The sequence below is a fragment of the Cucurbita pepo genome, chromosome 7 (assembly GCF_057944985.1).
Source record: "Cucurbita pepo subsp. pepo isolate OVF chromosome 7, ASM5794498v1, whole genome shotgun sequence".
Classification (NCBI taxonomy): Eukaryota; Viridiplantae; Streptophyta; class Magnoliopsida; order Cucurbitales; family Cucurbitaceae; genus Cucurbita; species Cucurbita pepo.
The window spans coordinates 10,454,230-10,475,090 of NC_141804.1; the positions used below are offsets into that span (position 1 = coordinate 10,454,230).

A 20,861-nucleotide genomic window follows, 5' to 3' on the forward strand; every position below is an offset into this window, starting at 1 on the left:
GTGAAAATAAAATAGGGTGAGGGACCGAAATGAAAATTATGAAAAATTAACGAACTAACCGTTCCCAACCAAAAACCGCGGCACGCCCAAAAGAACAAACAGATTCGCATTGCGTTACTTGCTTCCGTCGTTTTCTCAACCTCCTCCGTGTTCGTGTTGGACTCTTTCCATTTCGTAACTTGCTTCGATTTCCAGCAACGACATTCGCAATCCATTTTCGTAATCATGGAGGTTTAATCCGGAGGAAGTTTTGTTTTTCCAATCTGTACGTCGAGATTCAATGTCGCTGAATATGAATTAGTTCGTGAGTCGATTGCAACGGACGATCTGATTTTCGAATCCACTGCTCAAAGATCACAAAGGTGAGCGAACTTGCGCGTTCTTTTTTCATTTTTTGATTGTTCGATTGTTCGGCTTTTCTCTGAAATTTGTGAAATCCTATTTCGATTTGGATTTTACAAATAATTTTCATCCGTATTGATTTGTGTTGGAATTTGGCTCAATATATGTAGCAGGTGTGTTTCTAATCGTATACTGCATGTATGTATAAACTTTTTCTTTAATCATAATCTCGTTGAGTACTTCGATTGTGGTGGATAACAGGAGCTATGGATCGGATTAAACCAGTATACACTCGACAGAAAAGTAACGCTGGCACTCCACTGGGACCAGCGTCGCCATTGGTACAACCGTATGGCCACCATGCGCGATCAGGTTCGGCTGGCGTGGCAAATTCGAAGAGAGGACAGAACAATGCAACGAAAGCTGCAGCGCAAAGGCTTGCAAAAGTGATGGCAAGTTCAGCTGACGACGAGGATGAAGAAGATGATCTTTCTTATGATTTGAGTTTGGCGAGTGGCACAGGGGGCATTGGATTAGCAGGTGGAAGATCAGTCAGATCCCGCTCTCCTATGGTAAAAATCGGTTTTAGTTACAATATATTTGTTCAGGTTTGCATGACATTCTGTTTCTTCATATAATTCATGCGTGTGATAGTTCATGCATGAAGGTTAGTGCTGTTTCTACTCGCTTCTTACTATTTGAATTTCTAGGTTACAGCTTATCGTTAAACATCCATTTTCTTAATCTTGACTGAGAACATGTTAGCTATTTAGCTTCGGCTTTCTCCTTTTCAAATAGAAGCTATTTTCCCTTGCCTTGCAATGGTGAAAGCACAGATATAGAGATCTTTTAGCTTGATAACATAGCCGTGAGAACGAAAAAGTGTCATCCGTTAGGAATCACGACTCTCCACAATGGTATGATATTGTCCACTTTGAGCATAAGCTCTCATGGCTTTGCTTTGGGCTTCCCTAAAAGGCCTCATACCAATGGAGATAGTATTCCTCGCTTATACACCTATGATCTTCCACTAAATTAACCAATGTGGGACTCACACCCAATAATACTCGACGCTATCTAATTCTTTATGCAAATTAGTATGCGATTCTTTTCGTCCAAATTGGAGCATATGAGACAATTAAATGTTAAATGGACATGTATTAGTTGAACTAAAAGAATCACCAAACTCCAAATTGATAAAGATGGATTGTGTCTCATCTTAATATGATCTCATTCTTGTTTTGTAGCATTTTGATTAGTCATAAACCCCATTATGAATTAATATTTTAGTTTTAAACGTCAACACAATCTAGAGATCTTCTTGAGCAGTTAGATTGTGCAGTTAGCCTTTGATTTTCTTTTACGTTAATTTCTCATTTGCATCATTATATAATCATTATAGCCATCTGTGTTATACTACTAATAAATGTTATTTTCATGTTTTACTTGCAAGTCTAATACGTGATTAAACTTTAAATATAGCCGTCTGCTCGTACTACTCAAGAACCTACTTCTGGACATGTGGGATTGGGGGGTCGAGCATCTCAAACTGTAAATCATATGGAGCAACCAATGTCGGCTCGTACAGCACTAGGACAACGACCATCTCGTTCTGATACTAATGCTGAACAAGCACCCATTACTCGCACTTCAACAGTTAGTCGACCATCCCAGCTTCCCAACTCCGTAGAGCAACCTACATCTACTCGTACAGCATCAGTTAGTCGTCCCAATTTAGGAGTCAAGACAGTTCCATTGGTACCCTCTTCTGTATCTATATCACTTAAACCAACATTGCCAGTAACTCCGAAGGAGAGTCAATCTGATTCTAGAACATCACTTAGACCAGCCTTGCCTGTAACTCCAAAAGAGAGTCAATCTGATACTAGAGCATCACTTAGATCAACCTTGCCTGTAACACCAAAGGATAGTCAATTTGATACCAAAATGTCACTTAGACCAACGTTGCCCGTAACTCCGAAAGAAGGTCAGTTTGATCCTAAAATATCACTTAGACCAAGCTTTCCAATAACTCCAAAAGAGGGCCAGTTTGACGCCAAAAGAGATAAGAGGTATTAGCCAATGTATTTCTTATATCATTATCATCAATATGTCCCTTTTGGCTACTATGCTAATTTTTCAGACAGAGAAACACCATTCTTATGTATAGCTATGTAATTACAACTTAATGTTAGATCACTGACCAAAACAGTTATCTTCTTGAAGGCTTGATAGTGCGAACATTTTGTGTTGATAGTATTTGTACTTAGAAAATCCTATGTTGATAACAGTCTGGGCATGGTGGTTCGGATACCATAAAATGCAGTCTTTGTTAGCAGTGTTTAGGATTTTATAGCTTTGTTAACGTGTTTTTTTTATTTTTTTTATTTTTTGTTATTTAAAAGAACTCTTATTTGGGAGTAAAGGCAATGCATCTTGTTGTTATCAAAGAACTTTGATTTCCACTACCTTTTCATAGCTTGCTAAATTTTCATATTGAGGTTTAATTCTTGTCGCTAATATTTGCTGCTCGAATGTCTATTCCATGATTGTGTTGGTCCTTGAACAGGCTGTCTTTGGATATGGGAAGCATAAACTTCAGAGACAATAACAACCAGCCTTCCAGTTCTGCTTTACAAGATGAGGTATAGGGTACCCTTACAGCCAATTAATAGTCAGAGTCGAGTCCCTTAAATTCATTAAAGATTAACACGTCAATTTACTGTCACTCACACAAATATCATCTCCATCTTCATTTTCTTTTCTTTCTTTTATTTTGCAACATCCATTCAGAAATAATGTCTTCATCTCACCCACAGTCATATATTTCTGCTGACCCAGCTAGCTGGCTTGAAGAATCCAAATAATGGACGATTTATCACACGAAATGTATCTGGCCATTTTAGAGGTCTACTGGTCTAGTCTTTCCAGAAAGGAATTACAACTTTATGTGCTTCTTGTGCTGAGTTTTTCTTTTTGTTATTTAAGATCAAGTTAACGTGCTTCGTTTCTACTTCCTTGTCTGAACTGAGATATTTAGAAGCATGTATAAAGATATTGGTCTTTCCAGATTCTGCTAATGATAATTATGATATTTGTGCAGCTTGATATGGTACAGGAGGAAAATGAAAGTTTAGTTGAAAAGGTGATGCCAACAACTTTTCCGGTTCTTCTTATGCGAGTGTTATTGGCTGTTTCTTGTATAATTAGTGTCATCAGTTCAACACGAACAATTTATACCTGAATGGAACAATCCTGTTTTCAAAATCACTGATTTAATTAAGAAAAAAAGGCTCTGTAATTGAAGAGCTCATTTGTTTTTTATATGAAAACTAGTTCAATGCCCAGACTTCTCCTAAACTACTTGGCTCAGTCTGACTAATCTAGTGCAAGCACAATACGTAACTCTAGATAATGTCCTAACATTGATAGGATTTTCATTTATTTCATTTGGCATGTATCTAATATGTGCCTCCCCAGCTTCGACTTGCAGAAGAAAGATGTGAGGAAGCAGAAGCTAGAGCCCGACAGCTTGAGAATCAGGTAAAAAAAAAAGCTGGCTTGTATCTTCTCCACTATTTGGAAGCATTATTTTCACTTAAAATACTCTGCTCATGCTATGGGAAAATACTAATTTTATATCTACAAAAACAACCTTTAAAATATCGTCCATTTATCCCTACCAGTTCACTGAATTATTCGCGTTGCCACTGGACAATCTATAGATTAATTCATGCCATCCCGTGAACGCAGTTCTCTTTTTCCTCTTCTTCTTCTGGTTTGTCTTCGTTAGTATTTATGGTGTTAGTCATTGGAATTATATTTGCATTCCATCTGATTTTGCTTCCCACTATTAGAGTGGAATTTTTTTTTTTTTTTTTAAATGATTTCTGGAACAAACAAGTCGTCTATCTAAATGTTTTTAACGAGTTTCTTTCTTCCAAGGCCCAGAAAGAAAATTCTTGGGTAGGGTATCTTTCTGATGAACTAACCCGCTTGGTTCCTTTTGTAACAACTCTGTTGCATACGTGTGGTATAGTCCATGTTGTGTTACACTTCATAGTTGTTGCATAACCGTTCGTTTACTGGTACAGAACTTAATCTATGGTATAATGATTGGAACATCCCAACATCGTCAAATAAATAATCTCATCCAATGTACACATTTTGAGTATTTAAATGTGATTTTTAGGTTTCTATGCTTGGAGAAGGTGTAACACTGGAAGCCCGTCTTTTGAGCAGGCTAGCTCCCGACCTTTCTATCCACTTCCAACTTGCAAGCCACTTCAGTTTTCATAATATCTAATAATTCATTACTGTTTTGCTTCCAGGAAGGAGGCAGCTCTGCAGCAGAGAGAGGTTTGTCCTACTAAAACTGGCAATATTATCAATTTCTTTTCTTCTGAATAATTTTGCACTGTATGAGTTAATATTCAGCTGCCTCCATGGAAAAGGACCATCAGGTTGAACTTTCCCAATATCCTTTAAAAGGACAGTGGAACCGGGAGATAAGTGTGTATTTACTATGCCAGTGTGATTCCTAAATTCCATGCTACACACTAAAAGTTGGATGTCCTAAAAGTCAAGGAATCATAATAGATCAAGGATCAATGACAATTGACAGTGTGGATGCATGCTTGTTTGCTGCTAATGCAGCGTATCCTTGAAACTGTTCGATAACTTCTTAAACTAGAAGATACCATTCATCTTCATGATTTTTTTTTTTTTTTTTTTTTTTTTTTTTGAATTTAACAATTGTGGGTGTGTGAGATCTAACAATTGACCTTCATAATTGTAATAGGTGTCCTTTCTATAGCTTATACAATGGAGAAGTATGTTAATAAGTGTCTCGCATAAAGTAACCACTCCACTGGCCCTCTGTTCAACCTAGTTTTGAAATCTAAAGATTTCTTCCGTGTACTTTTGAGAGCCTTCCCATCACCTAGAAACCAAATGCCCAGATTTTGAAGGAATCGTTGGAGGAATTTGAAACAAGTGCTACTACTTGAAACGACGTCGGTAATATAAACTGAAACAGCCATTCTATGTTATTAATGTCAACAGTTGAAAATATAAAAGAACAATTAAAAAATGGAAGTAATAAGAGCAATAACTTTAAAAAATAGTGCTCGTATTTAGTGTTCTTAATTGTGTGGATGAACCTTATTGTTTTTCTTGCTTGAAATGAGGACAAACGTTATAGAATTTGAGTAACTGTCTTACTTGTGGTAGTGTGTAACATGTGCTTGAATTCAGTTTCCTTATTATTCTACTTTTATAATCATGATGCAAATGACTTCTTAGGTTAAATTAAGTTTGCTTCTTGTATTAATAGGTACTTTCGAATTATTTCAATGTGTCTTTAGATATTGGGTCTATTTGATCTCTTTACTTTAGGAAGTGTGCACTCTTTAAATTTGAATGATGAGTTTAACAAGCCATCCATTGGCTCTCATGGTTGTGACCTCAAAAAAGTGGAAGTTCAATCTGAGCGAGCCCAAGGCACTTTTTGAACTTTGAACCACTTTGCTAATTGTGAATCCCTCTGGAACATTCAGTGTCTTGGCTTTCTGTTTGTTCCGTGACGGTCTTTTTCGGGGCGACCACGCCAGTGTTGTTAGATTGTCTTCAAACATCTTCTCGACTCCAGAAAGCTCTCGTTCTTTCGTCACTGCCTCGTAATTTAGGGGCTCCACTTCTTGAAAACAAATCATGAATCTTTCTAGGATATCCGCTTCCACTTGCTGTTGGCTGGATCAGACTCACTTCAGTTTGGATAAAACCACAATAATTATTCCCGACTTCAACACCCACATCAACCCAATCAAGAAGTAAGGAGCTTTTTTCCCCATACCCTTCAAAGCCACCAATTGCCTCAATCGCCTTCAGATTCTATAAATGCAGGGGAATGTTTTGAACTTTCTCCCAAACACCATAACAGGCGGCCACATTAATTCTATTGTGTTTGTTAGCAGATTATTTTGATTCTGTTGTGACCACCATAACAGGAGGCCACCAAACACCAAACACCATGCACAACCAGATTCTGCTATCCTCCCGAGTTAACCAATTTCGTGATTTCCAGAAAACTTGTTAGCAGATTATTTGGATTATTTGGATTCTATTGTTGCCACCATAGCAGGGGGACACCAAACACCATGCACAACCAGATTGTGCTTTCCTCCCGAGTTAACCACTTTTGTGATTGCCAGAAAACTCTCTTTTATTCCAGATTTTCTGAATCCATATAAAGCCATTCATGCAATCAGTTTTGTGGAAGAGTTTTTGGGAATTTGGGGAGAGGAAAAGGTCCCGAAGAGAAACAAGACTTAATTATACTTAATCCCTCGTCGGGGATGAAGGTTTATTTTGTTGTTTATTGAAGATTCTGTCAGATTGTTCTCCACCCAAGAAAAAAATGTAAGTCCCCCCACAATCTCTGTCCCCCCGACCTTTCTCCCTTCAGACGAAGATGCCGACGACAGCTCATCCCCTCTTTTTCCGAATGTGCCTGAATCTACTCTTTGTACACTTATAATGGCATCCTCTCTCTCGTGCACGGTTAAGATAGAATATAATTCCTCCTCGTGTAGATTTGATAAGACATTTAAAGGAACGGTCGTAAAAATCACAGAATCTCGTCTCAAGAAAAAGTTAGCCCATTCAGCTGACGAAGTCGCTTTAGTTTGGTTAACAGGCTCGAGATAGAAGAGTCTGGAACTATAATAATCTATCCTTCTCTTTTAATGTTTGGTCTATTTATATTTAACAAAGGATTATGTCCTTGATACGTGTGTTGTGTAAGTAAGGTGAATCCACCCCCTCCTTGCAGGCTGCTTTGAGAGTTGCATCACAATCTCAAGGGGGCAGAGGTACTCAGCATATTGCTGCACTTAAAACTGAAGCAGAGGTATGCAGAAGTTGAAATCTGTATAAAAGAAATTATTTCCTACTAGTATTGGCATTATTGGATGGGCATAAAATATGAATGATCTATTAACTTTCACTCATTGGTACTTTGACTCAGACTGCAAGGGATGAGGCAACATCTGCTTTGGAGCATTTGCACGAAGCCGAGGCTGAGTTGCAGTCGCTTAGGATTATGACCCATAGAATGAAACTGACTAAGGAAGAAATGGTCTGCAGTTCACGTTTCAGAGTACTTACTTCCTTTCTGGTCCTATCTTAGGCATACTTGTCTGAAATACTTCTTTAATGCTAGGAAGAGGTTGTTTTGAAGAGGTGTTGGCTTGCTCGATACTGGAGCTTATGCGTCCGTTACGGTGATTTTTTTTTCTTCTATGGAACTTGCATGGCGTACTCTTGTGTTCTTTCAAATTTCCCAGAATTACAATATCCAGATACCCTATTCTCTGCTGCAACAAACAGTCTGGTCCCAAGAGTGAGATCCGCACCATAGAATCCTTTGTCCACTTTGCTTTGAACTAGAGCTGCAAATGAAAAGATAGATATTGGGCCATTTTCCTTATCTTGGGACCTAGACAAAAAAATCTCATTTTTTTAATGTTCATTCTTAACTTGAATAGCAATGAAACAATAATATTAGCGAGTTGTAAATTTAAAATCAACGTGAAAATAGTGGAACATAACTAATATTTTGACGTAAAATGAATATCAGGCAGTTAATAAAGTTTAGAAGTCTTTACCAGGATCTTGTCTAAAAAACCTGTTATGATCTTGATTTGCATGACTATTAACAAATTCAGACGTTAATGGGCATTATGGGATGGTTATTCACAGGACATGCGTTATTCCCAGTTGGAATAAGCAGCTTCTATCCAATAAACTTGAAATAGTCCTTTGGGCATGTTGAAGTTTTGGATGTAGTCCACGCCATTGTATGTCAAAATTGTTTTTTCATTTTTCAAACACACTGGTTCCCATTCTTGTAGATCAAGTATAACTGTTAGCTTTTCTAACTATTCTTTCTGACTCGTACAATCATTGATAGAGTCATGGAGACAATTTCTCAGTTTTCTATGGAACAATGAATATCTTCTGTCATATGCCCTATGGTGGATTTCAACTACCTCTGGACTAACTCAGAGATACATAGGCTGATAATTTTTTTTTTTCTTTTTTTAACTAAATACTTGGCAGGTATTCATGCTGAGGTTGCTGGAGCAAGATCTGAATACTGGTCATCTTTTACTTCAAGTCCTGTTGATGATGTCTTGGAAGCTGGAAAGAAAGCAAAAGAGGAGACAGGTAAAAGAAACTCTTTGTCAAGTGATGGAAATGTTTAAGATCTCTCTCTCATTTTTCCTATGGTTCTTATTCATTGACGTTGTTACACTTTTCTATTACAATCAGAAGCCAATAATTTGGAGGGCAGAGAAAATCAACGAGACTTGAATGAACATTCTAGTGAGGCAAATGTCGAGAGCATGCTTGTAGTGGAGAGAGGTTTACGGGAGCTGGCTACATTGAAGGTTCCAGCTATATTTATACACTTGAAAGTCTTGCAAATTCACTGCTTTTTTTTAATATTTTAATTTAATCTTCTAGATTAATAGAACAAAGAAAAAATTTCCACGACAGGGAGTCTTCACTATTCAATGGACACCAGGAACTCATCCTTTTAGAAAAAGAAATAAAAAATAATTATCTATGGTACTTCAATAAATAAGCAACACGAGAGAATGTACCATTGAAGCTAAGCAAAAGAGAGAGAGAGGGGAGACTAAAAAAGGACACGCGGTGAGAACCTGGCCCACTAACAACCCTTGAAAAAACCCAGGAAGAGAGGGGGTAGGTTACAATAACTTGATGGTTACTCAGTACGAACGGCAAATAAAAATTGGAAAGGAGAGAGGAATGAAATACAAGACTCGAGGCAACAACAGAGTTTCTGTTTTGAGCTCCAGCAGCATCTATTTTTCTCTATTTTGCAAGGGATGAAATATAATATGCTTTTTCAAATTTGCATCTTCATTAAATTGAATGTTGCATGGCAGCATCTATTTTTCTCTATTTTGCAAGGGATGAAATATAATATGCTTTTTCAAATTTGCATCTTCATTAAATTTAATGTTGCATGAAATTCATTTATCTCTAAATCTTCACACCTGGAAGTAATGAAACATATTAGATTATACAAATATATTTTACGAAAATGTATTAACAGCAATGGAACATATTAAAAGATATTAGTATTTTTTTCGGAAAATGTATTAATTAGCGCATCCCTGTCACTTGTATTCAGGTTCTTAGATAATGGTGTTACTTTCCGCATATCATGCCTATAATTATATGCTTCTTCATTTAGTATAGCAAAAATGATATCTTGTGGAAAACGTTAAGGGAGAGATGCAATTCTCTTGGTTAGTATGTTTGTACCATGAAACTTACCATAATACAAGAATATCTGTTCAGTGAAATAGAGTTTCATATACTATCAAGGCTCTTTCATGACCAATCAGTTCAGTGAAAACGTTAAGGGAGAGATGCAATTCTCTTGGTTAGTATGTTTGTACCATGAAACTTACCATAATACAAGAATATCTGTTCAGTGAAATAGAGTTTCATATACTATCAAGGCTCTTTCATGACCAATCCATATCAGTAAACTGATCAGTCATATAATTATATCATATCTGGTCTTGAGCTATCTTTAAGTATTCACCTCTGCACTCACGTTTTTTAACTCTAAATATTTTACTATTTCAATTCAATTTTACATGAATATGAGTGGTAAAGATGTTTCCATGTCAAGTTGGAGTGTTTCAAAATCTAATCATGAATTTTTTCACTTCAACTTGTAGCTCAGTTATTAATATTTATTTTTTATTTATTTATGTGACTATAAGTTTCTAATGAAATTATTTTGAAGGTAGAGGACGCAGTGGCTCTTGCAATGGCTCGTGAGCGACGTGCAAATTTGCTAAAACCAGGTGAGAAATCATATAAAAGAAGTTCTATTGACTGTACCGATTGTCAAATTATGCATGAGATAAACATTGGAAGACAACAAAATATACCTTCTCCACTGGAATTTGAACTGCATTTTGGTTTACACGTTTGATATTGAACTTCCAATCCCATTTAGTTCTAGAATATTTTTGCCGAAGTTCTACACACTAACTTATTTTGTCCACGCTTAGTCTTTATTGGTACTGATTAGGAGCATCGGGAGTCTTCACTGATGCTGTTAGTTCCAATATAAATGAGACTACATAATTGTCCGATTTTCCATTAATTCTAGCTGTCATAGATTCAGGTAAGGGACGTGAGGGTTAATACGAGCATTCTAACTGTGTTTTCCGTTCTTGCTATTGCGTAGATGAGGCGAAGCTGCCAATAGAAGGACAATTCGAAGCCTTTGGTATGTTATCTGAAAACACTAAATACTCTTTTCGTTTCTACTTTTATGTGGTCTAAATTTGGTATTTATGTAAGACATGAGAAAGGTTTGTAGTATGACTTGAAGTACAACACATTTACTTGGGAGTAATTTATGATATACATGAGGTTTTAAAAATGGAAATCAATATATTAAGAGTCGTGCTAATAAGTTTTGCTCATTTCTTTTGCATACTACACTAGTTTTTGGACTGATGTTGAGGCCTCCAATTATTCGTACTTATTCTAGAAAAGGGTAAAGAGGGGATAGAGTGATGGAAACGGTTAGGGACGGGACCCTTTTGGATCGTGCGCAAACAGTAAAGAAGGAGTGTGGAAGTTATGTAGGGGTTTTTGGTTTACAGTGAGAAGGAATTTTTTGTGGACAACTATCTAGGAGAGAACCAAACTCTCTCGAAAAGCTGGGAGAAAAGCACTAATAACCCCACTCCCTGTTGAAGTACTCCCAATAGAGGGGTGTTGGTTTTCTATTGTTATCTTTATTGTGTTTGTTTTTATGTGATTAACACATTTATCTTAGTTGGATGCCTAACACGATATTTCTAAAAATAACTTTCCACTTGTGACCAAATCGAAGTTATTGATAACGTAATTCATTATGAGAAGTGTCTATCAATTGCCAACTAATAGAATCTTTCTATCCGTTACATGATTCATAATCATCGCAATCTTGAAAAGTAGTTGTTCAGAGCTTGCGTAGACGAATGAGAACATTTCTGTTATCTGTAAGGAGTCCAATGGTGAGGATTATTGAGAGTAGTCCCACGTTAGTTAATTAAGAGGAAGTTCATGGGTTTATAAGTAAGGAACACTTGGTATGAGGCCTTTTGGAAAAACCGAAAGTAAAGCCATGAGAGCTTATGCTCAAAATGGACAATATCATTAGTGGTTTTAGGCTCTCTGGTTTAGTTTTAGATCATAAACAGTGAGAGGCTAACGTTTAACTATTATTACTGAGTCTTGTGCATGCTATAAATTTATTATTGTTTTTCAAGTTTTTACTTTTAACTACCGAATTACAAATTAAGCGGACTCTCTTCAGTTCTTGTGAACCTTATACTAATTGTTTTAAATGAAATGCCCTTGCAGAATTAAGCCACGAGGAGGCAGAGGATGTATCTTTTAAGCAGGTATTTTGACTTCCTCTATTTAGTCAACTTGTTTATCCATGTGTGTGTGTGTTTACATGGATTGCGTTTGAAATCTATTTTTAAAAAACTCTCTTGAGCACTTATAATTTATAAATTGAAAGCTGAATCAAAAAATTAATAAGTCAAACGTTTTCAAACAGGATCTATAAAAAAATATTTTAATTGATTATCAAATTATCAAAATTAGAAAATCAATTGTATATACTATTTTATGGGCTTGTTTCCTTAGAGCCGCATAAAGATAATTTTTATTTATGATATAGGCTTGGCTCACTTATTTCTGGAGGAGAGCAAAAAATGAAGAACTCGAACCAGACATCGTTGGTGAACGCTTGGAGTTCTGGATCAACCACAGTAACAAACACTCTTCTCATGATGCCGTTGATGGTTCGTTCTCTTTCTCTTTCACGCCGCATTCTCTAAATCAATTTTGTGAGGAGAGAAATTTTCATCTCAATTCTTGGATGGATTTTACCCACCTGATAGTTAGCTACTTACTTTAGTCTAGAATCTAAATTTAGAATCGAAGAAAACTGCCTACATTTGTCAAGAGAGCCTCCAGTGAAGGCTGCTGATGAAAACCTTGAATGGGCTACCCATAGATAGTTTGCTTCTTATGAGTTATGACCAACCTAAAAGCGTATGGATATATTATAATTGAGCACGTTTGGTGTCATTGTGCCTTACCAAGATCAAGATCAAAATTAGCCTCCTCCCTCTTCTCCGTTGTTAATGTTTGCGAAAGGTTAGAAGTTTAACAAGTTTTTAAAAACTTGATTCTTGATTTTGGGAATGACCAACCTTCCTCCCTCATAGGATCAGGTCATTTCCATTTTTCATTCCCAAATTTTTTTACCTATTTTCTTTTCCAAAGACTTCCTTTTCACCTCGATCTTGCGACAAGTGGAAGTAAGATCGATCGAATTCACACAACCACAAACAGAAATTAAACAAAGAGACACAAAGATTTACATGGTTTGGAGAGAAGAAATTTCCCTACATCCACGGATAGGAACCAAACTCAATAATCCAAGTGTTTACAAAGTGTATATCTCACACTCTCACACTACAAAAACTCTCAACAAAGTTCCTCCCAAATGTCACTCAACAAATACAAGATCATACACAAACTCAAACTCTATACATCTCAACCATCTTAAACAACCCTTTATATAGGCATAGAAGCATTAATGTCATATGAATCAAGATGATTCATGTGTCAAAATGGAAGATGAATCAAATAAATGAGAGTTATGAACCAAATAAATGAGAGTTATGAACCAAAAAAATAAGAATATGAACCAAAAATAAATGAACTAAAGGAGAGTTATGAACCAAAATAAATGAAAATACATTAGGAGATACATACAAACTTTGTTTTCCTTTGATTTCGGATTTAATCTTCAAAAACACAATATTATAAATTGGATTCACACCTCATAATATATCTCGTTTCAAGTGATTTTCGGTATAAAAAATTTGTTTGATTGGCATATGGAGAGGTGTACAGCACCGATTATTTTAATGATATATGGAACAGTTGAGCGAGGGCTGATAGAGCTGAGGAAGCTAGGCATTGAAAACCAGCTATGGGAAATATCTCGCAGAGGGCTAGAGATGAACACTAACCGCAAACCTCGTCAATCTGACTTCTGAAGTTACGGTGAACTTCATTTCCATGAGAGTATTCATTCATATTCATCTCCTGAAGGCCTCCCTCTGCATCCACCTGCCAATTTAATAAGGTACAATTTATTTAATCATCAGGTCTATTACGCAACTAGCTAGACAGGAATGAACTAAGTTTAAACCCTAATTTCATAAATGTTAAGAATACAGTTTAAGAACTTTTAATAAAGCTTAAAATTGGTCTCTATTGTTGATTTTTCCAAGGAAAAAAAAAAAAAAAGACTAGTCTTGAAAAAAATTTGAAAATATGTTCATAGAGTGTCTTTTTCTAATGGAAATTATTATAGGGGTTAATTTTAGGATTTATTGAAGGCTTTACCGGGTGTTTGAAGGTGAAGGAAAAAACAGATTCGAGACTGGCCATTGTCCTGTTCAGTCGAATTATTAATTTTTCTTTACTCTTTATAGGAGAGTAAAAGAGTGAAAGAAAGGAGAAGATCAAGAAGTCAAGATTCAGTCGAATTAATCTTTCTTCTTTTACAGTAAAATCAGGGAGAGTAAATTCATTAGCGGTTTTCCCTAAAGTTAAAATAGTAATGTTTAAAGTTTAAGAACAAAAATCGAATGAAACTCAAACTAGGATCGGAGGTCTAAGTTTATTATTATTATTGTCGGGAAATAAATCTTTTTTTTTTTTTATTTTATGGTTTCTGGTGCAGATGGAAGATTCTCAGAGTTCATATTACACACTCGATTCCTCTATATTTCTCATCTGTTTCGTCATGAGAAGGTTGGTGTTCTTGAGGATCATCAGCTAATACTCTTCAATTTCTCATTTGTTTTATTTTTTAAGCTTACATGTGGTCTTGATTGTGACCCTAAGAACTATGTAATTTAATTATGATGCTCCTAAATTAAGTAATAAACGGCCTGCTCTTCCACTAGAGTTTCAATTTTGACTTATTTCAGAGCCTTTAGTCTAATTTATAAGATTAGGAATGTCATGTAATTATTAAATTTTTTAGAAAGTTGAAATTGTTAGAATCATGTTTTATAGTTTAATAGAACTCTAAGAAACAGCCCCTTTTATAGAATTGTATTAAAGATATGGATTATTTAAAGGATTTTATCAAATTACAAGTAGAAAATAATTTATTATTATTATTTTTTTAAATTATCAGAACCAAATTTATAATTTAAAGTTAAAAATTATTATTAATGAAACAGTCACTCTAGATTCCCGATTATATAGTGGTTAAATAGGATCATTTTCTGCTCGAGACCTTTTACTATTTTTTATCATGTGGGAGTTAGAATTAATTAGCTACCAAGTTTATTTTGTACACTCACATTCTTTACAAAGTCTTATTCATCTTATTATTATTGATTAAAAATATAAAGAAAAAAAAATACAATCAAATTTTTAAGATACTTATTTTAGATGAGCCGAGTTAATAGGATGAACTAAACGAGTTCTACATGTATCACACATATCAATTAGATGTGCTTTAGGAAAATGAAGAAATCTAATATGAAAAGAAGAAAAATCAAAATACATGAAAAGAGAATCGAATTCTATTCATATTGTATCGGAGATAAGTCTTGGCCATTCCCGCCTCCATTTCAGTTCAACGAGCTTAATTCTAATTATTTTGTTCCAAAGCAAACCACGGGACGGTTCGTCCTATTCAGATATTCACGACCAAGAAACACTAAATTCTCTTTCGAGTAGGCCCTGAAAGGAGAAGGAATGCTGAAATGTCACCATGCGTCTATTATTGAATTTACCCGACCCGATAGTACCCCATTTTTGGAACGTCCAATGCCAAAGTCACTAAATGGGTATGGACGACGGTATCTTTCCTCGTCCTTTCCAAAGAAAAAAGAAAAAAGCTTGTATCAAAGATTTCTTGCATAGGGGCAAAAGAATGATGAAATTAATAAAACTCAACGCTTCAGTGATAGCGGAAGATTTGACACCCAAGTTCCCTCTCCCACTCTCTCTTCAATTACCTCTAACTACAGCTAAAAGACCTCTCCCACTAATGGGAAGACCTCTTCTAATGCCTTTTTACCCTCAACAGCTTATACAACAGGATTTCTATATACAGTCAGTCAAATTCGGCATAGAACGAACCATGTTAATTAAGCTCGTCTCTTACTCAATCGCCAAGAGTTAGGTTCGTGATATCTGTCGTAGAGCGGTTCGATACGCTCTTGCCTCTTTCGCTTGCTCATCTTTGTTGGATCTGCAACTTTGAAGTATCTTGGAGCTAATTCAACGAGCCATTTGGGATCTATGACTGTTACTTCGCGCATGTATTCTTTTGTCGTCATGACCAGCTCGTGGTATATGACCCAGTCGGGCTGTCTTTGGAATAACGCACTGCTCGGATGGATATAAACTGGTTGGTTCTCGACTAGAGTCCGATAACCCTCTTGAGGATCCTTTCTGGCTGCATGGAAAAAGAATCCGGCTGTGATGGCCTTCCTTATCTGAGTGAAATTCTTGCCTGCACTCACTACGTCCAATTTATACCTGAAATTAGGAACAACGTGTTGGAGTTAGAAAGGGAAGGAAGAGACTCATAGGAACAGTAAGATGTTAGTATCTGGAGAATACAAGACAGTAAACCACCTACGCCTCAAAACCATTTTAACTCGAACTTTCATACAAACATTATTATGCATCTCGCCGAAACTTCATTCAGATGCCTTTTCCAAATTCTTCAACGTTTTGCTAGTATTCTTGTAACAACCCAAGCCTACCGCTAGCAAATATTGTCCTTTATGGGCTTTCCCTTTCGGGTTTCTCCTCAAGGTTTTAAAACGCGTCTACTAGGGAGAGGTTTCCACACCCTTATAAGGAATGCTTCGTTCCCCTCTCCTATCAATGTGGGATCTCACAATCCACCCCCCTTAGGTGCCAGCATCCTCGCTAGCTAGCACATCGTCTGGTGACTGGCTCTGATACCATTTGTAACAGCACATCGTCCGGTGACTGGCTCTGATACCATTTGTAACAGCCCAAGCCCACCACTAGCCGATATTGTCCGCTTTGGCTCGTTACATGTTGCCGTCAGCCTCACGGTTTTAAAACGCATCTACTAGGAAGAGGTTTCCACACCCTTATAAGAAATGTTTCGTTCCTCTCCAATCAATGTGAGATCTCACAATTCTTAACAGAATACATAGTTTGCTGGTTCAGCCTGAATCTATTCAGACCAAATATATTTATACTAGATAACATACCAGCGTGTAAACTACATGGTTTCTTTTGTGAAAGAAGCTAGAGAAAAATGAAGGAATATACACTATAAGCCCAACAAAAAGAGATCCCAACCTAAACTCCTGAAAGGAAAGGACTCCACTCCAATTTATATGACCTGTCTCATAATTACAAAAAGATCATATAACCAATGCCCACAAAGAGATGTTAAGCCTAACAACCTCTCAAACCTCTTCACACGATCTCCACCTCTTTAAAGCTCATGTTATTCCTTTCCCATAAAATAGAAATTTTAGAAGCACTCCCCCCCACAGAGCAGCCATCTCTACTCCGCACATGTAAACTTTATGTTCAAACAAAATAGTTAAAAGGCAAATGCATGCATGCAAGACAAGACAACAATAGACAATCGTAACTGAAGACAACAGTTCAACAAAGATGATATCATGAGGAGACAGAAGATCATACTTGTCCATAATCGAAAGAAGTTGTTTCCTCACGTCCTGCGCTCTCCTCAAGGACCGAGATTGAACAAAGTTCTCAAAACACCAGGGGCCTGAAAAGTTTTTGGCTTTCCACGCCTCATAAACTGCAAGCAAAGTCAGATGATCTCCCTCTGGCTGGAAAAATTTGGCCCTTTTCTGATCAGCCTGGGCTTGTTTTTCCCTTGGCCTGTAAAAGATATTTCCAGTCTGAATCATAGCAATTATTGTCAAGATCTCATCACTGCATCCAAGATCCACACTAGCTAGCAGCATTTTAGACAAAGGTGGATCTAACGGAAACTCGGCCATTTTTCTACCCAACTTAGTCAGAAGTCCTTCTTCGTCAAGTGCTCCTAGACTGTAAAGTTGTTCCATTGCTGAAATTAGAGCTTGGGGTGAAGGTGGATCCATAAAATCAAATGACAGAAGATCATTTATCCCCATTGCTTTCATAGTAAGAGTAGTATGACCAAGATTAATCCTCTGGATTTCTGGTATTGATGTAGGAGACATCTCATTGCGATAAGCACTCTCAGTATAGAGGCGGTAGCATTTTCCAGGTCCTGTTCGCCCTGCACGACCTGCACGCTGTTTGGCTGATGCTTGTGAGATTGGTGTAATAACAAGAGAATCAAGCCCTTGCTTTGGGTTATATACATTCTGTTTAGCGAATCCAGGATCAATAACATAAAAAATTCCATCTATTGTCAACGAGGCCTCGGCAATGTTCGTAGCCACTACAACTTTCCTTTTACCTGGAGGAGCCGGTTCAAATATCCTGGACTGCATTTCACTGGGTAAGGCACTGTAGACTGGTAGAATAATTAACTCGGGAACGTTTTTACCAAGTCCTTTCATTCTCTCGTAGAGCGACTGACATGCAAAATCAATCTCCTCCTGACCAGTCAAGAAAAGAAGTACGTCTCCTTCAGGTTCTGTCAAGTGGATCTGCAAGACAGTGATTAAGGCAGCATCAAGATAATCAGTTTCTGGCTGCTTGGTATAGAGGATCTCCACAGGGAAAGTTCTCCCAGGAATTGTAAAAATATTACAATTGAAGAAATATCCTGAAAATTTTTCAGCATCTAACGTAGCGGATGTGACGATCAGACGAAGATCGGGTCTCCTTTTCACAAGTTTCTTCAGCAACCCAAAAAGAACATCAGTGAAGATCGTTCTCTCGTGAGCTTCATCAAGCATAATTACGGAGTACTGAGACAAATTATCATCAATCAAAATCTCCCTAAGAAGCATACCATCAGTCATATACTTGATCACAGTATCAGGTCCAGTACAATCCTCGAAACGAATAGCATATCCAACTTCCTCTCCCAAGCGACATCCGAACTCTTCAGCAACCCTCTTTGCGACGGACATTGCAGCCACCCTACGTGGTTGAGTACATCCAATTTTACCAGATGTTGTGTACCCAGCTTCAGCAAGATACTGAGTTACTTGTGTTGTCTTACCTGAACCAGTCTCGCCAATGACAACAAGTACCTGATTATCATGAACAGCCTGAACAAGTTCTTTCTTCAGCTTGTAAATGGGTAAGCTCTGCCTCTGTTCCTGGATAGACAGCTTTGACTTCTGCCCAAAACTGATATCTTTTCCATAAGCATCCTTCTTCCACTCTGGCATATCATAGGCCGACAAGCCAACACCCCTGAGCTCCTGTGCAAGATGTCTCTCACCAGTCTCTGGCATAGGGTCTTCCCAAGGTCGATTAAGATCCTTTGGAATTGAATCGAGCATGGTCCTCTGCTGCTGCTCACGAACTTCTCTACGCTCCTTAATGAGTGCAGATTGAAGTGCAGCTGCTCGACTCAGTGACCCTTCCGGATTTTTAAAGATCTTAACTGGCGACATATCAATTGAGTATCTGCTCTGGCCTTGCAGAAATTCAGGCTCGTCCTCATTCAACTCAATCTCAAGCTCTTCTTCGGCAGCACCCTCTTCTTGGTATAATAACCCGTCTCCCTCGTCATCATAAGAAGGATACTCGCTTACACTTAAAACCCCAGAAGCCATCAGCTGCTTGGCTTCCCATCTCTCAGGTGAGCTCATGCGCTTCAAAGGTCTGCGTGAAGGGACAGTAACATCATCTTCCACAATTTTAATCCCAGAAAGGCCAGTCCTAACCACCGGCCCTTCATCCTTCAAATCTGAAGGATTCATTCTAGGACCATCGTCAGCATCTTTTTTCTTTAGCGGTAGTAAATCCTTACCAGAATGCTGATCGACATCCCTCATAGAAAGGCTCAACTTTTGCCCTGAAAATGAAATGACCTTGACATAGACCTCTTGATCGCGCTTTACAACATCCTTGGCATTGCTAATCCTTCGGGTGGCAATCTGAGAAACATGAACCAGACCCTCCTTGCCTCTAAAATCGCTCAGTTGGACAAAGCAACCCGTGTCCATCACTCTGGAAACTCTACCCTTGTAGACCTTGTACAATTCAGGTTCTTGGTCGACAGGGTGGTGTCGCCCATTTTGTGTATGCTTGTCCCTATCACCTCTCCAATTGCCATTACCAGCTTCTGCATCACCCCCATAACGCTCATCTTCTTCATATCCATTTTTCCTATTCCGATCCCTGGGCCTTCCGCTTCTCCGGTGATCATCATCACCATCATCGTCACGATCCCTGCCACCATGTCTCTCATCCCTTTCATATCTATCCCTGCGCCTATCTCTATCCCGATCCCGATCCCGGTAACTATCCCTATCCCTATCCCTATTTCTATCTCTATCTCTATCTCTATCCCTATCCCTATCCCTATCCCTATCCCTACCTCTGTCTCTGTCTCTGTCCCTCTCTCTGTCTTTTCCTCTGTCCCCGGCCCTCCCCTTGTATCGATCATCTTCTTCATCTCTGTCCCCACGCTTCTGGCGAAGCTCCAACTCAATTTCCTTCTCGAGCTCCTTCGCTCTCTCCCGATCATCATCGATCACCAATGCCCGAAACTTGCTCTTCTTCCCATCTGATTCCTTATCCTTCTTCAACTCCTTTTCGTTGTTCTTCTGCGGAGGAAGAATAAGGTGAATGATCCTCAGAAGCGAGCGAACAAAGTAATCAGGCATTTCCGCGCCATTCTCTTTCAATTTGGCATCGAACTCATCCACCGTCTCACAGCTCCGCCCCATCTCCGTTATGAACTCAGCAAGAACTTTATCTCCGAAACCTAAATGAGTTTCAAGCTCAGAACATACCTTGGAGACAAGGGATAAGTACTCGAGTTTCTTCAATCCATCGTCGCCATTAGCCGTGGAAACAACCATCGTGGAATTGGAGAGAAACAGCAAAATCAAACGAATGAAAACAATCTGAAGATGAAGAGATCGAGAGATTTTTAGGGTTTATCGTAGATAAAACTGATCATAGGATGAAATCGACTAAGCCCAATGTGCACATGTAGGCTTCCCTGATATTCCCTCTCCCGTCATTGCTCAATATATTTACACGCCTTTTCTTTTTATACGGTCTATTATACGTTCAATCTTCCCTCTATATATATATATATATATATATATAAACCCTAAAAAATAAATCAATTTTTTAAGACAAAAAAATATAATAAATTGTTCGATTTTTATTTTTATTTTTTTTAGTTTAAATTAATTATTTAACAGTTCTCT

At 37.6% G+C, this 20,861-nt stretch overlaps 2 protein-coding genes across 9 annotated transcripts; one reads left to right on the forward strand and one right to left on the reverse strand.

Annotated features, from left to right (window-relative positions):
* The first annotated feature begins 99 nt into the window (after positions 1-99).
* LOC111798825 (coiled-coil domain-containing protein SCD2) lies at positions 100-14,468 on the forward strand. 8 transcript variants are annotated; one of them, XM_023682162.2, is made up of 19 exons: positions 119-362; positions 604-914; positions 1,825-2,414; positions 2,912-2,987; positions 3,446-3,487; positions 3,823-3,885; positions 4,535-4,584; positions 4,674-4,701; positions 7,175-7,252; positions 7,370-7,480; positions 7,565-7,625; positions 8,464-8,571; positions 8,680-8,795; positions 10,196-10,256; positions 10,646-10,687; positions 11,815-11,855; positions 12,140-12,263; positions 13,417-13,621; positions 14,225-14,468. In XM_023682162.2, exons 2-18 carry the CDS (start codon positions 609-611, stop codon positions 13,530-13,532), a joined length of 2,013 nt encoding a protein of 670 aa, XP_023537930.1. In that variant the 5' UTR covers positions 119-362; positions 604-608; the 3' UTR covers positions 13,533-13,621; positions 14,225-14,468. The 8 variants fall into 8 exon arrangements, with proteins under 8 accessions (XP_086981288.1, XP_086981287.1, XP_086981286.1 ...); XM_023682159.2 differs by having other exon boundaries at positions 122-362; positions 8,677-8,795; XM_087125158.1 differs by lacking the exons at positions 13,417-13,621; positions 14,225-14,468 and having other exon boundaries at positions 106-362; positions 10,200-10,256; positions 12,140-12,195.
* A 952-nt stretch (positions 14,469-15,420) lies between these two features.
* LOC111798826 (putative pre-mRNA-splicing factor ATP-dependent RNA helicase DEAH5) lies at positions 15,421-20,709 on the reverse strand. Its single transcript, XM_023682164.2, has 2 exons — positions 17,203-20,709; positions 15,421-16,044 (listed from the first exon to the last, which is right to left on the reverse strand). Exons 1-2 carry the CDS (start codon positions 20,502-20,504, stop codon positions 15,651-15,653), a joined length of 3,696 nt encoding a protein of 1,231 aa, XP_023537932.2. The 5' UTR covers positions 20,505-20,709; the 3' UTR covers positions 15,421-15,650.
* Between the last annotated feature and the right edge of the window lie 152 nt (positions 20,710-20,861).

What these genes read in the sequence shown, in the direction of transcription:
- LOC111798825 (XM_023682159.2), top strand. Translation starts at nt 609, where the DNA reads ATGGATCGGATTAAACCAGTATACACTCGACAGAAAAGTAACGCTGGC. An exon ending in CACTTAAAACTGAAGCAGAG is followed by an intron (nt 7,253 to 7,369) that starts GTATGCAGAAGT and finishes ACTTTGACTCAG; the next exon opens with ACTGCAAGGGATGAGGCAAC. An exon ending in AACTGACTAAGGAAGAAATG is followed by an intron (nt 7,481 to 7,564) that starts GTCTGCAGTTCA and finishes CTTTAATGCTAG; the next exon opens with GAAGAGGTTGTTTTGAAGAG.
- LOC111798826 (XM_023682164.2), bottom strand. Translation starts at nt 20,504, where the DNA reads ATGGTTGTTTCCACGGCTAATGGCGACGATGGATTGAAGAAACTCGAG. An exon ending in CTTCTTTCGATTATGGACAA is followed by an intron (nt 16,045 to 17,202) that starts GTATGATCTTCT and finishes TCCTAATTTCAG; the next exon opens with GTATAAATTGGACGTAGTGA.